Raw genomic sequence first — 13946 nt, 5'->3', positions numbered from 1 at the left:
CCCTCAATTTGAGGATAATTTGAGTTAGGCATATAGATGGATGACGATGGGCCAGTGAATGACTGGATGGGTGGATGGATGGATGAATAGGCCAACAGAGGCCGATGGGGATGTCAAATATAATAATAATAATAACAGTAAAAATAATACACTCAATATGTAGAGTATATGAAACTGTAAAACTTCTCAGAGTATTATTTGGGAGTGTCGGTTTAGACGGTTTTCAAAAACCGTTTCACCACTTATAGTTATGCCTGACACCAAGTCGAAAATAACAACTGGTCCAGATACGAGAACAGCATCATGCAAAAGGGGAGATTTACAAACCTGGAAAGCTCCAGACCTGCGGAGATAAGCCATGGCTTCCAAGACTGTTTTCCGCACAGTCTAAGGCTGAGTACTGCAGTCAAAAAGGACGCATCAAGGACAACCGCATAATTAAAGCTTCAATGGGAACAATGACATTTTTTTCAAAATGGTAACTTTTAATTCTACAAAAAATGTTTTTAATCGTTTCATTTATGTGACAATGGCTTATTCGTAATGTTCATAAACCTTAAATCAGGGGTGTCAAACTCTGCATGTTTTCCAAATCTCCCTGCTGCAACACACCCGACCCAAATGAACAGGTTCAGTGTCAGGCTTCCGCAGAGCTTGCTGATGATCTGATCATTTGAATCAGGTTTGTTGCAACAGGGAGACCCGGAAAACATGCAGGACAGCGGCCTTCCAGGACCTACAGCGGCCTTCCAGGACCTACAGCGGCCTTCCAGGACCTACAGCGGCCTTCCAGGACCTACAGCGGCCTTCCAGGACCTGAGTTTAGGGGTGTTCACATGGCAAAGTTCGACTGCTTCAGCTGCTTGCTTGCTGTCAGCAAACAACCCATTTCTTCCTGTTGACTTTGGTCGAGTCATCACTAAACTATTGTCTACTCATAAAAGGTAGGTTTAATCAATAAAATACACCTCTCGAGTCTCCTTGTCTTTTTTTAGTGATGCGTTTTGAAACAGACTTTAAAAATAGAAAAACGAATGGTTATTTGATTTTCGTTGTAAAATGGGAACGCCATCGTTGAAATAATGCTTGATTTTCCTCTCAGGGTAAGTAAAGGGATTTGAATTTTTATTAGAATTTCTAAAAACGAAATGTGAACAAGAGATCTATCCCGATTATGGCATGTACATGTATTAGTTTTGGCAAAACAAGGCTTGTTCACCAAATGTATGAGCTCTAATTGTATGAAATTGCACCAATTATTATTGGACGTACAATACAACGTTGGAGTTTCGTGTGCATTCGAGCACGGTTGGCAAATGATTTTGCCCACATTCCTGGTTGACATTCAGGGGGAGATTTTCTGTGTCCAGTCCGCGTGATCCCCACGCAGTGGAAGCAGTGCCGCCGCATTCGTGGTGGCCAGCTAGCGAAGCGTAAAAGATGGTTGGCCAAATTTACTTCACACTTGACCTTTAAAATCCCTCACAAACAGGATGTGATCATTTAGCAGCATGATTTCAGCAAGATTTTAAAAGTGGCCCTGGCCTTCCTGTGTGGAATTTACATGTTCTTCCCATGCTGTGTGAGTTTTCTTCTGGTACAGTACTCCAGTTTCCTCCCGCATTCCAAAAACATGAATGAGATACTAGGTTAAATGAACACTCCAAATTGCCCCTAGCATGGATTGTCACTAGCGTTGCCCCTACTCCCTTTCCAGCCCCCATTACTTTTTCACATAGGGACAGGTAGTTTGGGATTTTTTATGCCTTCATAAAATAAATTCTCTTTTAGAAACTGCATTTCATATTTCCTTGAGTAGTCTCTATGTGATATTAAATTGGTTTGATGAACTGAAACCTTTATATATGAGAAATATGCAAAGAACACAGAAATCAGGATGAGGCAAATACTTTTTCACAGCACTGTAGGTCTTAAATTTTAACAGATATAAACTATTTGGGTAGAATCTGTGTATCATTTTATTAGATATCTCTCTGTTTGTAATAAAAATGTGGTGTGGCAAGAGCGAAACCGTCCAATTTCTACTGCCTACGTATGAGGACCAGGATGATATTGCAGAAAGTGTGAATACAATGTCTTGCTGAAAAAGAAATTGTTCGTTCGTGACATCTGTTGACTATTTTAGTTTGAATATACACCTTATGCTGAGTGTTTGTTCTATTTGGGCCAGTACTTGATACCAAAAAGACTTGCTTACCGCCTGGTTACTATACTGAACCTAACCTGCTTCTGTTTTTGCACTGCAGTAGGCTGCTATTTCTCAATTTAATTTTGCCACATGAAGCAAATTAAAACGTTTTCATGGTTCTTCACATTTTTGCATTTAACTTAATGCATAAGCAACATATCTACATTTTTTACAGATTTACGAGTCATTCCAAGTATGCACTGCGCGCATGAGGGATGGGGGGGGCGCGGTAGACGCGCTTCAGACAGACCAATCGCGCTCTTCTTTGCATCTGCAAAGACATGAAGCGTAACATTGTGTATATTTCACTTGAATTTAATCTCATGATGATGATAGTAAAACTTATGACACTCAGACGTTGCATATTTGACACGCCTAAATGACGTGACGTCATATTTAGAAGACGTCTCCATCAAATGACGACAGCGAGGAGTGGCGTCTCATTGCCCCAAAACATTTGTAACTGCTCCTGCCATATCAATGTCCGATCTCCTTGATAAAATGTTTCGTGGGAGGTGCTAGCATGAAAAGAGAGGAGCGAGTTCGTAGGAATGTGGAATTACAATAATGAGATGCGCCCAATGTAGAGCTAACCAAAATATTTGACACCAATGTACGCTCGGGCTTTCCTTATACGGACTGTACCGGAAAAAAAGGAGGCGTGACCGGTAACTCAACGTCATCATTTCTGCACCACACAGCCGGAAGTGTAGATCTTTGTCGATATACTCTAGTAGAAGTTCGCCGTGTGTGCCAGTACTTTTTATGAGTAGCGTTAAATTAATTACCACAATACCCAACGCGGACCTGTGAGGAACAACTTAAATGATGAGCGAGACAGAAAATGAGAAGGTAACAATGAAACACTTAATCGCAGACGCATGGGTTCGATTTGCACTTGTGGTAGTGAGCGCTCGTGTTGTATTCTTTGGGAGCATTCGTTCTTTCATTCCTTTTAGGGTCCTGCAGCCCTGAGGGAAGAGGGGAACAATCTTTTCAAGGCTGGGGACCTGCGGGGTGCGTTGTGTTGCTACACCAGAGCACTGAAGCTGAGTGACAACAGACAAGAGAGCGCTGTGCTTTATCGCAACCGTTCGGCGTGCTACTTGAAACTGGAGGAATATAACAAGGCCGAGACGGATGCCTCCAAGTGTAATGTATTCCTTCTTCTTAATGGTTTATTTTAGAGAGATCTATATCTGACTAGACTTTTATGGAAATGCATTGGTAAAGTGTAAATTACAAGCTATTTTCGTTAATGATGTACAGTACTACACTCCTTGATACAGACTCACTGGGCACCTCATTAGGTAATTTTTTTAAAAGTGGGATCACCATTAGTTTTCACCACGGTGAAGGGTATGCTTCCCGGGGTCCATCACAGAAATTACAGACAAATACAACACAAAACAGTTGTGCAAAATCAAAACGAGTGCAATCCTTCACCTAAACATTCCCAAACAAATAAAAAAAGAGTAAACATAAACTGAGCCTGCTACTTATTATTATTTAATTATTTAAATCAAGGCCCTTGAAAATAGATAAACATTTTATCACCTAATCCATTTGTATACGCGGTTATACAACATAGACCATAATTTCATTTTCCAGTTGCTTTTTTTGTTTTTTTTAAAGATTGATGTTTTAACCATAACAAGTTAGGTCGGAGGGCGGCCCGGTAGTCCAGTGGTTAGCACGTCGACTTCACAGTGCAGAGGTACCGGGTTCGATTCCAGCTCCGGCCTCCCTGTGTGGAGTTTGCATGTTCTCCCCGGGCCTGCGTGGGTTTTCTCCGGGTACTCCGGTTTCCTCCCACATTCCAAAAACATGCATGGCAGGCTGATTGAACTCTCTAGCATTGTCCCTAGGTGTGAATGTGAGCGTGGATGGTTGTTTGTCTCTGTGTGCCCTGCGATTGGCTGGCAACCGATTCAGGGTGTCCCCCGCCTACTGCCCGAAGACAGCTGGGATAGGCTCCAGCATCCCCCGCGACCCTAGTGAGGATTAAGCGGTTCGGAAAATGGATGGATGGAAGTTAGGTCGGTACAACATGGTTCCAGTATGAAACTGATTTGTGCATTAATGTTCTTTTCACTATTCGCTGTGGGAATAGGGAGGGCGAAACGATCACCGAGATCAGTGGTGCCCAATTCTGGGCCTTAAAAGCCCCTATCCAGCCTGTTTTCCATGTTTCCCTTCTCCAATACACCTGATTGAAATGATCAGCTCAACAGCAAGCTTTGCAGAAGCCTGATAACAATCCTGATCCTTTGAATCAAGTGTGTTCGAGGAGGGCAAATATGTAAAACAGACTTGGGCCCCCCTGTCCTAGAGCCTTGAACCAGCAGAGGGTCAGGCGAGTCGCTCTGTTTTTAGTGATTTGGAATTTTGCATGTTCTTGTGTTGCCTAGTTGACCAGATGAGACAAGACTAAAGATTTAATGAATAATCGGACTTAATTTTGGAGAGGTTTCTACTCATTTTCAACACAATATCATTAATGTGAAAATGGACAGCACGGCAGGCGAGGCAAGTGAACAGAACTCCATAGCACTTTGCTTCGCATCATCCCTTCTTCACTAAGATGGGGCAAAGAAATAATATTTTATTATTTTGTTTGTTTTTCAGCTCTCGATACTGATCCAAGTGATGTGAAAGCCAGGTTTCGCAGGGCTCAGGCTTACCAGAAACTTGGACGTCTTGATCAGGCCTTTGTGGATGCGCAGAGGTGTGCCCAGCTTGAGCCCAAAAACAAAGCATTCCAAGATCTCCTCAGACAGCTGGGGGCACAGATCCAGCAGAAGGTGATTTCATTCCCTTGTGAGAATTGGATGATCTTCCAAAAAAAGACAGTGCTCATCAGCCTCTTGTTTTCTTCCTTTAATCTTTGTAGTCGCTCCAGTTAAACTCCACAGATGCACGTGTGCAACAGATGTTCTCGCTCCTTGTAGATGCATCTGTGAAAGATTCTGACAGACAAAAGGTAGGTTTGCCTTCCCAGGCAAGAAGCTACAAAAAATGTTTCTTCCAGTAGTCTTGCGTTCTGTCCACAATGTGGTCATCTGTCTGATTTCAGGCTGCCCAGAATCTAGTGGTGTTATCTCGAGAAGACGCAGGAGCTGAGCAGATCTTCCGTAATGACGGCGTGAGGCTGATTGACCAACTTCTTCATTCAAAGCAAGAGGATGTTGTCCTTTCTGCTCTGAGGACTCTGGTTGGCTTGTGTACAGAACATCAGTCCAGAGTAAATTAATCTCTTTCCCATGCATTTTATTTTTTTTAGTACTGATTGTCTTCATTAGAGCTGGAGGCTACCATAGTAGACTTAAATGTGAGAGCTGAGATAAACCCGGTCACCAGAGGGTGGTCTTGCCAAGCTTGTCTGTGAAATGCAAGTTTGTAAACCACTGCAGTGACGGGACAGATCCCTGTAGATGGCAGAGTTGAATCGCTTTGCATTTATAATCGGCGCAGCTTTTGAGGTGAGGATAAAAATTAGGGGGTGAATCTCAGCTCGTCATGTTGACTAAGAGGGACAGAAATGCCAAAACATAGGAAGGTTTGGGCACCTGACACTCAAAAGTATGTACGTGTATGGTCTAAATAGAGTACGTGGCTTGAAAGTTTGTTGAAAGTGTGTTGCAGTCGTGAGTAAAGATGACACAGTTTATGGAGTAATGGCGAATGCCGTGACAAAAAAAGCAATACTCGAACCATGCAGTGAGTCAGCGTTTCATAATTATATATCTGTAAATAAGTATTCTCTGGATCTTGAAATATCAGTGAAAATGCTCTAAGACAGCTGGAAATATGGGGAACTGTGCTTTTAAAACGTGTGTCGATAAATGAGTGAATTCATCAACCTTGCTTGGGGAATGTGGGTGGAAGCCAGAGTACCGGCACCTACAGAAAATCAATTCAAGCACAGGAAGAACATTTAAAATTCACTCATGGACGGCTTGAGCTGAGATTTAAACCCACAACCTTGACTCAGAGATGGAAGTTATATTGATAGTTCATTTATATTTTCAACTGCATAAGGAAGTCAAGGAAAACCCGCAGTGCATTATTGTTGTCTATGACTATGTATTTGTAATTGATCGACTTGACCTATTCATCCGCAATACTCAAAGAAAGTACCCATCTAGCCTATCGCACAGGATTTTGCGTTTCTGTTCTTAATGCTGGCATGTATGGTTTTATTCCTAGACGATGGCAATAGTCAACGAGCTGGGCATGGAGCAACTGTGTGCAGTAATGGGGTCGGGAGGCTCGGCCGTTTCCCTGGCCACTTGCCACCTGCTGCAGGTGATGTTTGAGGCTCTCACAGAGGGCATGAAGAGGGAGATTCGGGGAAAGGAAGAAGCCATACTTCCTGGTAAGTCTGGACTCGGTCATCTTCATGTTTTGTTACATTAAATACTTGTTTCTCTAGGCTCTGGGAATTTGACTTAAAATGTCAAGGGAAATTTTGAACACAGACATGAATCCACCAAATGGTTATTAATATAAACAATACCCGTATAGTATTTTAAACTTTTTATGATGATTAAAGTTGAACCTTAGAACAGCGCAGTTGTAGTTCTAAACTTCAAATGGGGCAAACAGACCCTGGACATAGGGCTGAACCTTTTTTTAGGAAAAGATTGAATTGTAATTTTTCTGACGGATATCGCGATTTAGATTCAATTCACGATTTTCAAATCCAGCTTCAGTGCAGTATTCAGTATGGCCAGTAACATTTACAATCAAAACCGAAAATGTCATCACAGCATCGAAACCTTAAAAGCTATGTATGACTCAAATAATGCAAGGACACTGCGTGAATGAGGCAATCCTTTTTCAAGGTTTTTAAGATGGTTCAATAAAGCAAGACCAACCGATTGATCATATGAAATTATGTGTAATAGTGTATGTAGAAATATTTACATATTTTCTTTGTACATCAATATTTTGTATTAAGTTAAAGTGTCAGACATTTAACTGCTTGAAACGGAGACTGCGATATTTAATTTGTGGTATCAATTGAATCCTTTCACAGTAATGGTGAGTAGAAGTGTAAAAATCTGAATGGAAGTACTTCTCAATAGGTTATTCAAATGTGAAAGGTAAAAATGTCATTTTAAAAGGGTCAGAAATTGTCCTATTTATTCAAATTTTGCATTTTCATGTAAGTGTATGCTTTCCATTAAATGAAATCAATTTAACAGATTAAAACATACTGAAATCTTGATAAAAAAAGAAGAGTAATTTTGAGACTGATTAATGTGGAGATCTCAAATCTCACTTCAGTGCTCTGTGGTGCAAATAACATTTCTGTTGTTATCAGTATTTAATATAATTTGAGCTCTCGTCGTGGCTAATGTCAACTGTAAGCGGTTCATTTCCGGCTTACAATCATCCACTTATCATGTAGCTGTTGTCTGATCAATTGTAATATTAATTTGCTGTTCCTAGCTGGTTTTCTCTACACCCGAACGCAGTTCTAGCCAGACCTCTGTGGAAAATGTCCACCTAAGCACTGCTCTTTCGCACCATGTAGGTCATAAGGGGCGTTCACACAGCAACTTTTACTCCGGTGCAGCACCGAGGCTGACCCCGTAGAGCGTTCACACGTACAAAGTTAAACCGGTGTCGCCCCTGAAAACGGCTTCCACCGGAGCAAATTTAACCCTGCTCCAGGAAGTAGTTTAAAAATTTTCTCCGGAGTAAATGCTCGTTTGCGGGCCAGCACCGATATAAATTGGACGTGTGAACGCTACAGGAGTAGACTCGCTATTACGCGTGAGAAGAGTTGATTACATACGGGTATTGAATGCGTTGCTTTCGTGTTCTGTTATTCCTTCCGTCAACTTTCCTTTCTCTCTCTCTCATCCTTTTACGGTGTCTGATAGATCACGGCGTTGATTTGTCTGGAGAAGTATAAACCATGGTTTTTTCGATATGTCACATATTGCACGGCCGCAGAAACTGCCGTGTGAACGCAAGTGGGGCTGCACTGGGGTTAACACGCTTCTCTTTAGGAAGCAGCTTTTTACATGTGAACGCTCCACAAAATTTACACCGGTGTAAGATATATCGTAACAAAATACGGCGGTGCAGCACCGATGCAAATGTGTGCCGTGTGAACACCCCTATCGACACTGGTGCGGAGCAAGTTATCTTAGTACCTAATGTTCGCGAGCAGCTGGGAAAGCAGCGAGAATGGGCAGCAGTGTGATGTGGACGCAACACTTTTTTAACCAGCCTAGCGCAAACTGGTTATTGTGACCTGTCCTGTTGATTTGTGAGCTTGGGGGAAATAAGAGTGCTTAAAAAAAAAACGCACACGGCTTTGATGATCCTGAGATCACGATTCCGATAAAAAATGATAAATCGTTCAGACCTGCCTGGACAGATTGTGGAGTGTTACTGTACGTTCAGTGTGTTTTGGCTGTATTCGTTCTAAAACAGAACCATCCAAGGAGCTTCGTTCAATGTTGCGTCACCTCTTGGAGATGTTGCCAGCATCAAATGTGTCAGGACCTGGCAGAGACAACGCCATCAACCTCCTTGTCAAGCAAGTGCCCCGCAAGTCCTTAAAGAACCCAGACAACTCCCTGACACTATGGGTGATTGACCAGGGTATGTTAGTACTTAAGAGAATTGTATTTCTTCAAAGGTACAGTATGTAGAATTTACTCCCATCTAGTGGTCAACTAACAGAATATAATGACCTAAACTCTTAGGCACGTTCATTTTGAAGCCCGTGCACGACGTGTGCTTCCATCACCAATTTCTTCAGCCGAGGTGCAAGCACAATGTCATCCGAAACGACTTATAGTACAGTATTCCCTCAAGTGACAGAGTAAGTGCATAGCATTAATTCGACATGCTGCAGTCATCATGTTCAGGAACTATATTCGTTTATCTCCTATGGGTATCCATAGGAGGAAAATGGCAGCGAAACATGGCAGACTCCGCTAGGGGAGGCACTCCCTCTGTAGTATAATTCGCGATTACTTCACCTACAATGACAAAAAAAATGTATGATGATGTGACACAAGTTTTTTTTGTCGATAGTTGAAATTAATAGTGGGTTTTTGAAATACAGTACGAAGATTGAAAAATCAACACTTTTTACATACTGTCCCTTTAAAGACGTCAAAACAGGCAATTTCAGAGATGTACTTCCTGTTTTGTAGCGATATGTCTTTGTTGAGATCCATGAAATTCCCTCTTACAGGGTTGAAACAGATTTTAGAGGTGGCTGCATCAGTGCCTGAGCTTTCAGAAGGGCCAACACTTACAGAGAACACCCACATGAGCTGCTCAGTCTTGCTTAACAAGCTTTATGATGATCTTCAAAGTGACAAGGAGAGGGAGAACTTCAACAAACTGTGTGAAGACTACATTCGGTGAGTTGGCAAGCCAGGTTTTGTGTGACACAGGAACAGAGAAAGTTGCTCTGCACATCTAAATTGGAACTTCCTTCAGATATCGCTGTTTACATTTGGTTTAGACTACACTTTACCCAAACGGGCCTTGAAGCCAAGCTGCGAGCCATCCAGACCGTATCTGTGCTCCTCCAAGGACCGAGCGATGTTGGCAACCGAACCCTGGAGATGTCAGGAATGATGGATGCCGTTATATCCTTGTGTGCCTCTGAAGATGTAATTCACCAGCAGGTTGCAGTGGAGGCTCTTATTCATGCAGCAGGTAAAGCAAAGAGGGCTTCCTTCATCACAGCCAATGGTGTAGCACTTCTCAAGGACCTCTACAAGAAAAGTGAGAATGACAGGATACGCGTGAGAGCCCTTGTGGTAAGAAAGCTGTTGTGGATGTGAACATTTCCAAATGCAGAACTCAAATAACAATGGTCTCTGCTGGTTATTCAGGGGTTGTGCAAGCTTGGATCAGCAGGAGGGACTGATTTCAGCATGAAGCAGTTTGCAGAGGGATCCACACTAAAGCTATCCAAACAATGCAGGAAGTAGGGATAACTGTTAATGTTTCCAACTGAATATTGTTTAGGACTAAAGTGTTGGTGAAAAAAAAAACCCAGCTCAGCCATTGTATGATGGATACTTTCCTCGTTAGGTGGCTTTGTAATGAGTCTCTGCCCCCTACGTCCCGTCGGTGGTCTGTGGAAGGTATTGCCTATCTCACCTTTGATGCTGATGTGAAAGAAGACTTGGTTGAAGACAGTAATGCTCTTCGGGCCATGTTTGACCTTGCAAAGGTTTGATTTGAAAAGTATTTTTACCATGTGAATGTATTTAGTGTTTTATTTTTATTTTTTATAGTATGTGCAACTACCACCAATGTACTACACATGCCAATCTTGGAATAACGTGATTATTATTGCCTTTATTTTTCTGGCAGTCTGAGGACAAAACAGTGCTCTTTGCTGTAGGTTCCACTCTGGTGAATTGTACCAACAGCTATGAGGTGGAAAAACCCGACCCTCAAATGGTTGAACTGGCCAAGTATGCAAAGCAGCATGTGCCGGAGGAGCACCCCAAGGTAACGTGTCAGTAACCTTTTCAAAGTGGTTCTTCCCTTCTGTTCCTTAAATATCTGTTAGGGCCAACACTGTAACAGAATTAAAATACAGTGTTTTATTCTGTAAAACAAGATACTGTATGGTCTATCAGGATGCAGCTTCCTATGTAGAGAAGAGGCTAATAAAGTTGCTGGAGGCTGGTGTGGTTTCTGCATTGGTGTGTATGGTCAAACACGAGAGTCCGGCTCTCACAGATGCTTGTAGAGAATGTATCGCCAGGTAGGAAAACTTTTTTTCCCTCTCTTGATGCCACCCTCCTGTATAATTAATCAGTCTCTTTTACATCTTTCACCACAGGGTGTTCTTGGCTTTAGTGGAACGACAAGAAGACAGAGGCACAGTAGTGGCACAGGGTGGGGGAAAGGTACATTACACAGATATGCTGAGTTGAGCCCATACCAGAGTGACACCCTCTGGTATGGGCTAATGTATGTTTCTCTTCCACCATAGGCTCTCATCCCACTGGCATCTGATAACACTGATGTAGGAAAAGTCAAAGCAGCACAAGCACTTTCCAAAATTACGATAACATCCAATCCAGAGATTGCCTTCCCTGGAGAAAGGGTAAATAAAATAAAATACACAAATGTACTTCTGCTTTTAAAACTATATTTTCGGTCTTTAACACATTCTGTGTTGTTATTTCAGATTTATGAGGTTGTGCGCCCCCTTGTCAGTCTCTTAAATCTTCATTGCACCCTGCTACAGAACTTCGAGGCACTTATGGCTCTGACCAACCTGGCTGGAATCAGTGAGAGACTCAGGTTGGCCGCAAGGAGGAAGTCTCTCCTAAAAAAGTGACATGAATGTTTTAAATGGAGTCTCCAGCAGACAGTTTTCCAGCTGCTGTTTTTTACGAGCTCACCTAAGGGTCAAATAATATGGACATACAATACAATACAATACATGCTGATTTATATAGCGCTTTCACAACAGCGGCAGCTGTAACAAAGCGCTTAACAAAACAGTTAATATAAAGTAAAATAATAAACACAACACATAACATAAAACACGGACAGTCATGCAGTTCTAACCACTTTTCCATCACACGCTTTGTTGTTTGAAGCAGTTTGAGATGAAAGAGGAGAGAATCAAAGTGTCCTTTAACCAGTGGATCAGAGACGTCATGCTCAAAATGTGCACACGTCGGCTACAAGCTAAGTTTCAAAGTCAACAAGAAGCTGTAGCGTCCATTGACGAAAAAAGAGATTGGTTCACTTCTCCTGTCCCATGGAAATCCATTTCAATTCCAAGCGGCGACTCACGGTTCCAAATACGCATCGGCGCTCTGCGCCAACGCTCCTCTCTCCACATCCTCAACTTCAGCAGCCATCCATCCAGCCGCACCAACGCCGACTGTCCAACAGCGCCGACATAGCCACTGAACAAAACGGGGTTGTGAAAAATGCTGCCCATTACAGGCGCAAAAAACACAAGCGCCCCAGGTCTGTCCAGCACCGACAGTCAATGGCGCCGACATTCCTCCCAATCAAAATCTGTGCTGGTACAGGCGTGCTGCCGAGAAGGCGCAACCACCAAGCACAGATACTTCTCCTTTGACGAATGTCGTGGCCAAAAAGCGCTGAAAACAGTCCATATCAGGTCCACACGATGAAACAACAAACGTGACAAAACAAAAGACAAAAACTGCAAAAAAGAACAAAAAAGCAAGGCTCTTGAAGAGCACTTGCCGAAGGCTGCCTACTCGGGCGCCATCTTGGAAAAAAGGCATGTATATTTTACCACAGTAATCTCACCAATGTTACATCAAAAAATGCCACTAAAGGGAGCTCTGCTGTGTAGAGTTCAAATGCATGTTAAGAACAGGCATAAATAAAATGTTTAGAGGCCTGTTTGGAATAATTTAGTTTTCTCTTGATTTTTTGTATATCCCAACTCTTTTTGTAGTCGTAACTATTTTTAATGTAGAGGGTTCAGTCAAATATAGATTAATGTGGTGTGTTCATGCTGCTGTTCATGACATACTTTGTTTTACAGACAAAAGATAATAAAAGAGAAGGCTCTGCCAAAAATTGAAGGCTACATGTTTGAGGAGCACGACCTGGTCCGAGCAGCTGCCACAGAGTGCATGTGTAACCTCATCCTGAGCACAGAGGTTTGACATACACTCCATGATTCAGAGTCTTGTGTTGAAAAGTGGAACTGAAATAACGGTGTGTTTGTGCCTGATGTGTATGCTCAGGTGCAGGAGCTGTACCTTGCCACTGGCAATGATCGCCTGAAGTTGCTTGTCCTCTATTGTGGCGAGGAGGACGAAAGGCTGAGAAGAGCAGCTTCAGGAACACTGGCCATGCTGACGGCTGAGCAGCCTGAGCTTTGTGCTCGTATCATCACAACAGTAAGCAAAGCTCCATAACCCTCACCACCACTGTCACTATACACTCAATACTGCTACTCACACGACTCCTCGTTTTCAGAGCACACACTGGCTGGAGATCCTGCAGGCACTGCTTCTCAGTGAAATATCTGACTTGCGCCACCGCGGAGCGGTCATCATTTGTAATATGATGCGAGCCGAGAAGAGTCTGGCAGAGATACTTATTGAGAGTGAAGTCCTGGAGATTCTGTCTGTCTTGACAAAGGGAGGAGATGGCACACTCGAACCAGCCTCAAAGGTAGCTCAGAATTGCCTGGACAAGGCAATGGAGTACGGCATCATCATGAGTAGAGAGGGAAAGGAAAGGCCGGAAGGAACAAAAGTCTGAATCACCTCCACTCTGTGAATCTGCATTCTATCATAGCAATATCCAGTACCCGATACACCTCAGCCATTTCAATTTTGCTGGTCATCAGTTTTGTCAGAATTTCATGTGCATAAGATCAGGCACTTTATAGATGTCGTAAAGGAGGTGACAACGAATGTTTGATGAATTTTTAAGAGATTATATTAAATCTACTGTATTTATCACACAATTATGTACATGTAATGCATACCAATGCACAAAAAACAATCCACTTTTAAAACGTATTTTATTTGAAAATTGTACACATCATTTGAAACTGCGTGTTTTACATTTTTGTTCAAAAATATTTTGTGTGCCGCTATTTACATTCCTCTGCGTTTACACAATAAAATGAGCCACGATTACCTTTGACTTTTGGAGAGTGCGCATGCGCATGACTTACAGCATAGTTGTGGAAAGCGACACAGTGCCGCGCCGTTGTACTGGC

General features: G+C 42.5%; 1 protein-coding gene across 4 annotated transcripts; it reads left to right on the top strand.

The window, feature by feature from the left end:
* Nucleotides 1-839: 839 nt before the first annotated feature.
* unc45a (unc-45 myosin chaperone A) lies at nucleotides 840-13863 on the top strand. Of its 4 annotated transcripts, XM_086108533.1 has the most exons (20): nucleotides 840-944; nucleotides 3169-3361; nucleotides 4621-4738; nucleotides 4838-5013; nucleotides 5103-5192; nucleotides 5286-5453; nucleotides 6419-6587; nucleotides 8663-8833; nucleotides 9435-9606; nucleotides 9711-10011; nucleotides 10087-10181; nucleotides 10289-10430; nucleotides 10574-10714; nucleotides 10846-10973; nucleotides 11052-11118; nucleotides 11205-11318; nucleotides 11403-11518; nucleotides 12753-12870; nucleotides 12958-13113; nucleotides 13193-13863. In XM_086108533.1, the coding sequence occupies exons 5-20, from the start codon at nucleotides 5142-5144 to the stop codon at nucleotides 13478-13480; spliced, it is 2397 nt and encodes a 798-aa protein (XP_085964659.1). In that variant the 5' UTR covers nucleotides 840-944; nucleotides 3169-3361; nucleotides 4621-4738; nucleotides 4838-5013; nucleotides 5103-5141; the 3' UTR covers nucleotides 13481-13863. The 4 variants fall into 4 exon arrangements, with proteins under 4 accessions (XP_085964659.1, XP_085964657.1, XP_085964658.1 ...); XM_086108531.1 differs by lacking the exon at nucleotides 4621-4738 and having other exon boundaries at nucleotides 867-3061; XM_086108532.1 differs by having other exon boundaries at nucleotides 869-3361.
* The last annotated feature ends 83 nt before the right edge of the window (nucleotides 13864-13946 follow it).

The sequence above is a fragment of the Hippocampus guttulatus genome, chromosome 4 (genome assembly GCF_054856545.1).
Source record: "Hippocampus guttulatus isolate MCC_2025c chromosome 4, RoL_Hgut_1.0, whole genome shotgun sequence".
Taxonomy (NCBI): domain Eukaryota; kingdom Metazoa; phylum Chordata; class Actinopteri; order Syngnathiformes; family Syngnathidae; genus Hippocampus; species Hippocampus guttulatus.
The sequence above is the reverse complement of the archived record's forward strand: the minus strand, read 5'-3'. Positions and strand labels throughout refer to the sequence as shown.

What these genes read in the sequence shown, in the direction of transcription:
- unc45a (XM_086108531.1), top strand. Translation starts at nt 3,035, where the DNA reads ATGATGAGCGAGACAGAAAATGAGAAG. An exon ending in ACTATGGGTGATTGACCAGG is followed by an intron (nt 8,834 to 9,434) that starts GTATGTTAGTAC and finishes TCCCTCTTACAG; the next exon opens with GGTTGAAACAGATTTTAGAG. An exon ending in TTGCCTTCCCTGGAGAAAGG is followed by an intron (nt 11,319 to 11,402) that starts GTAAATAAAATA and finishes TTGTTATTTCAG; the next exon opens with ATTTATGAGGTTGTGCGCCC.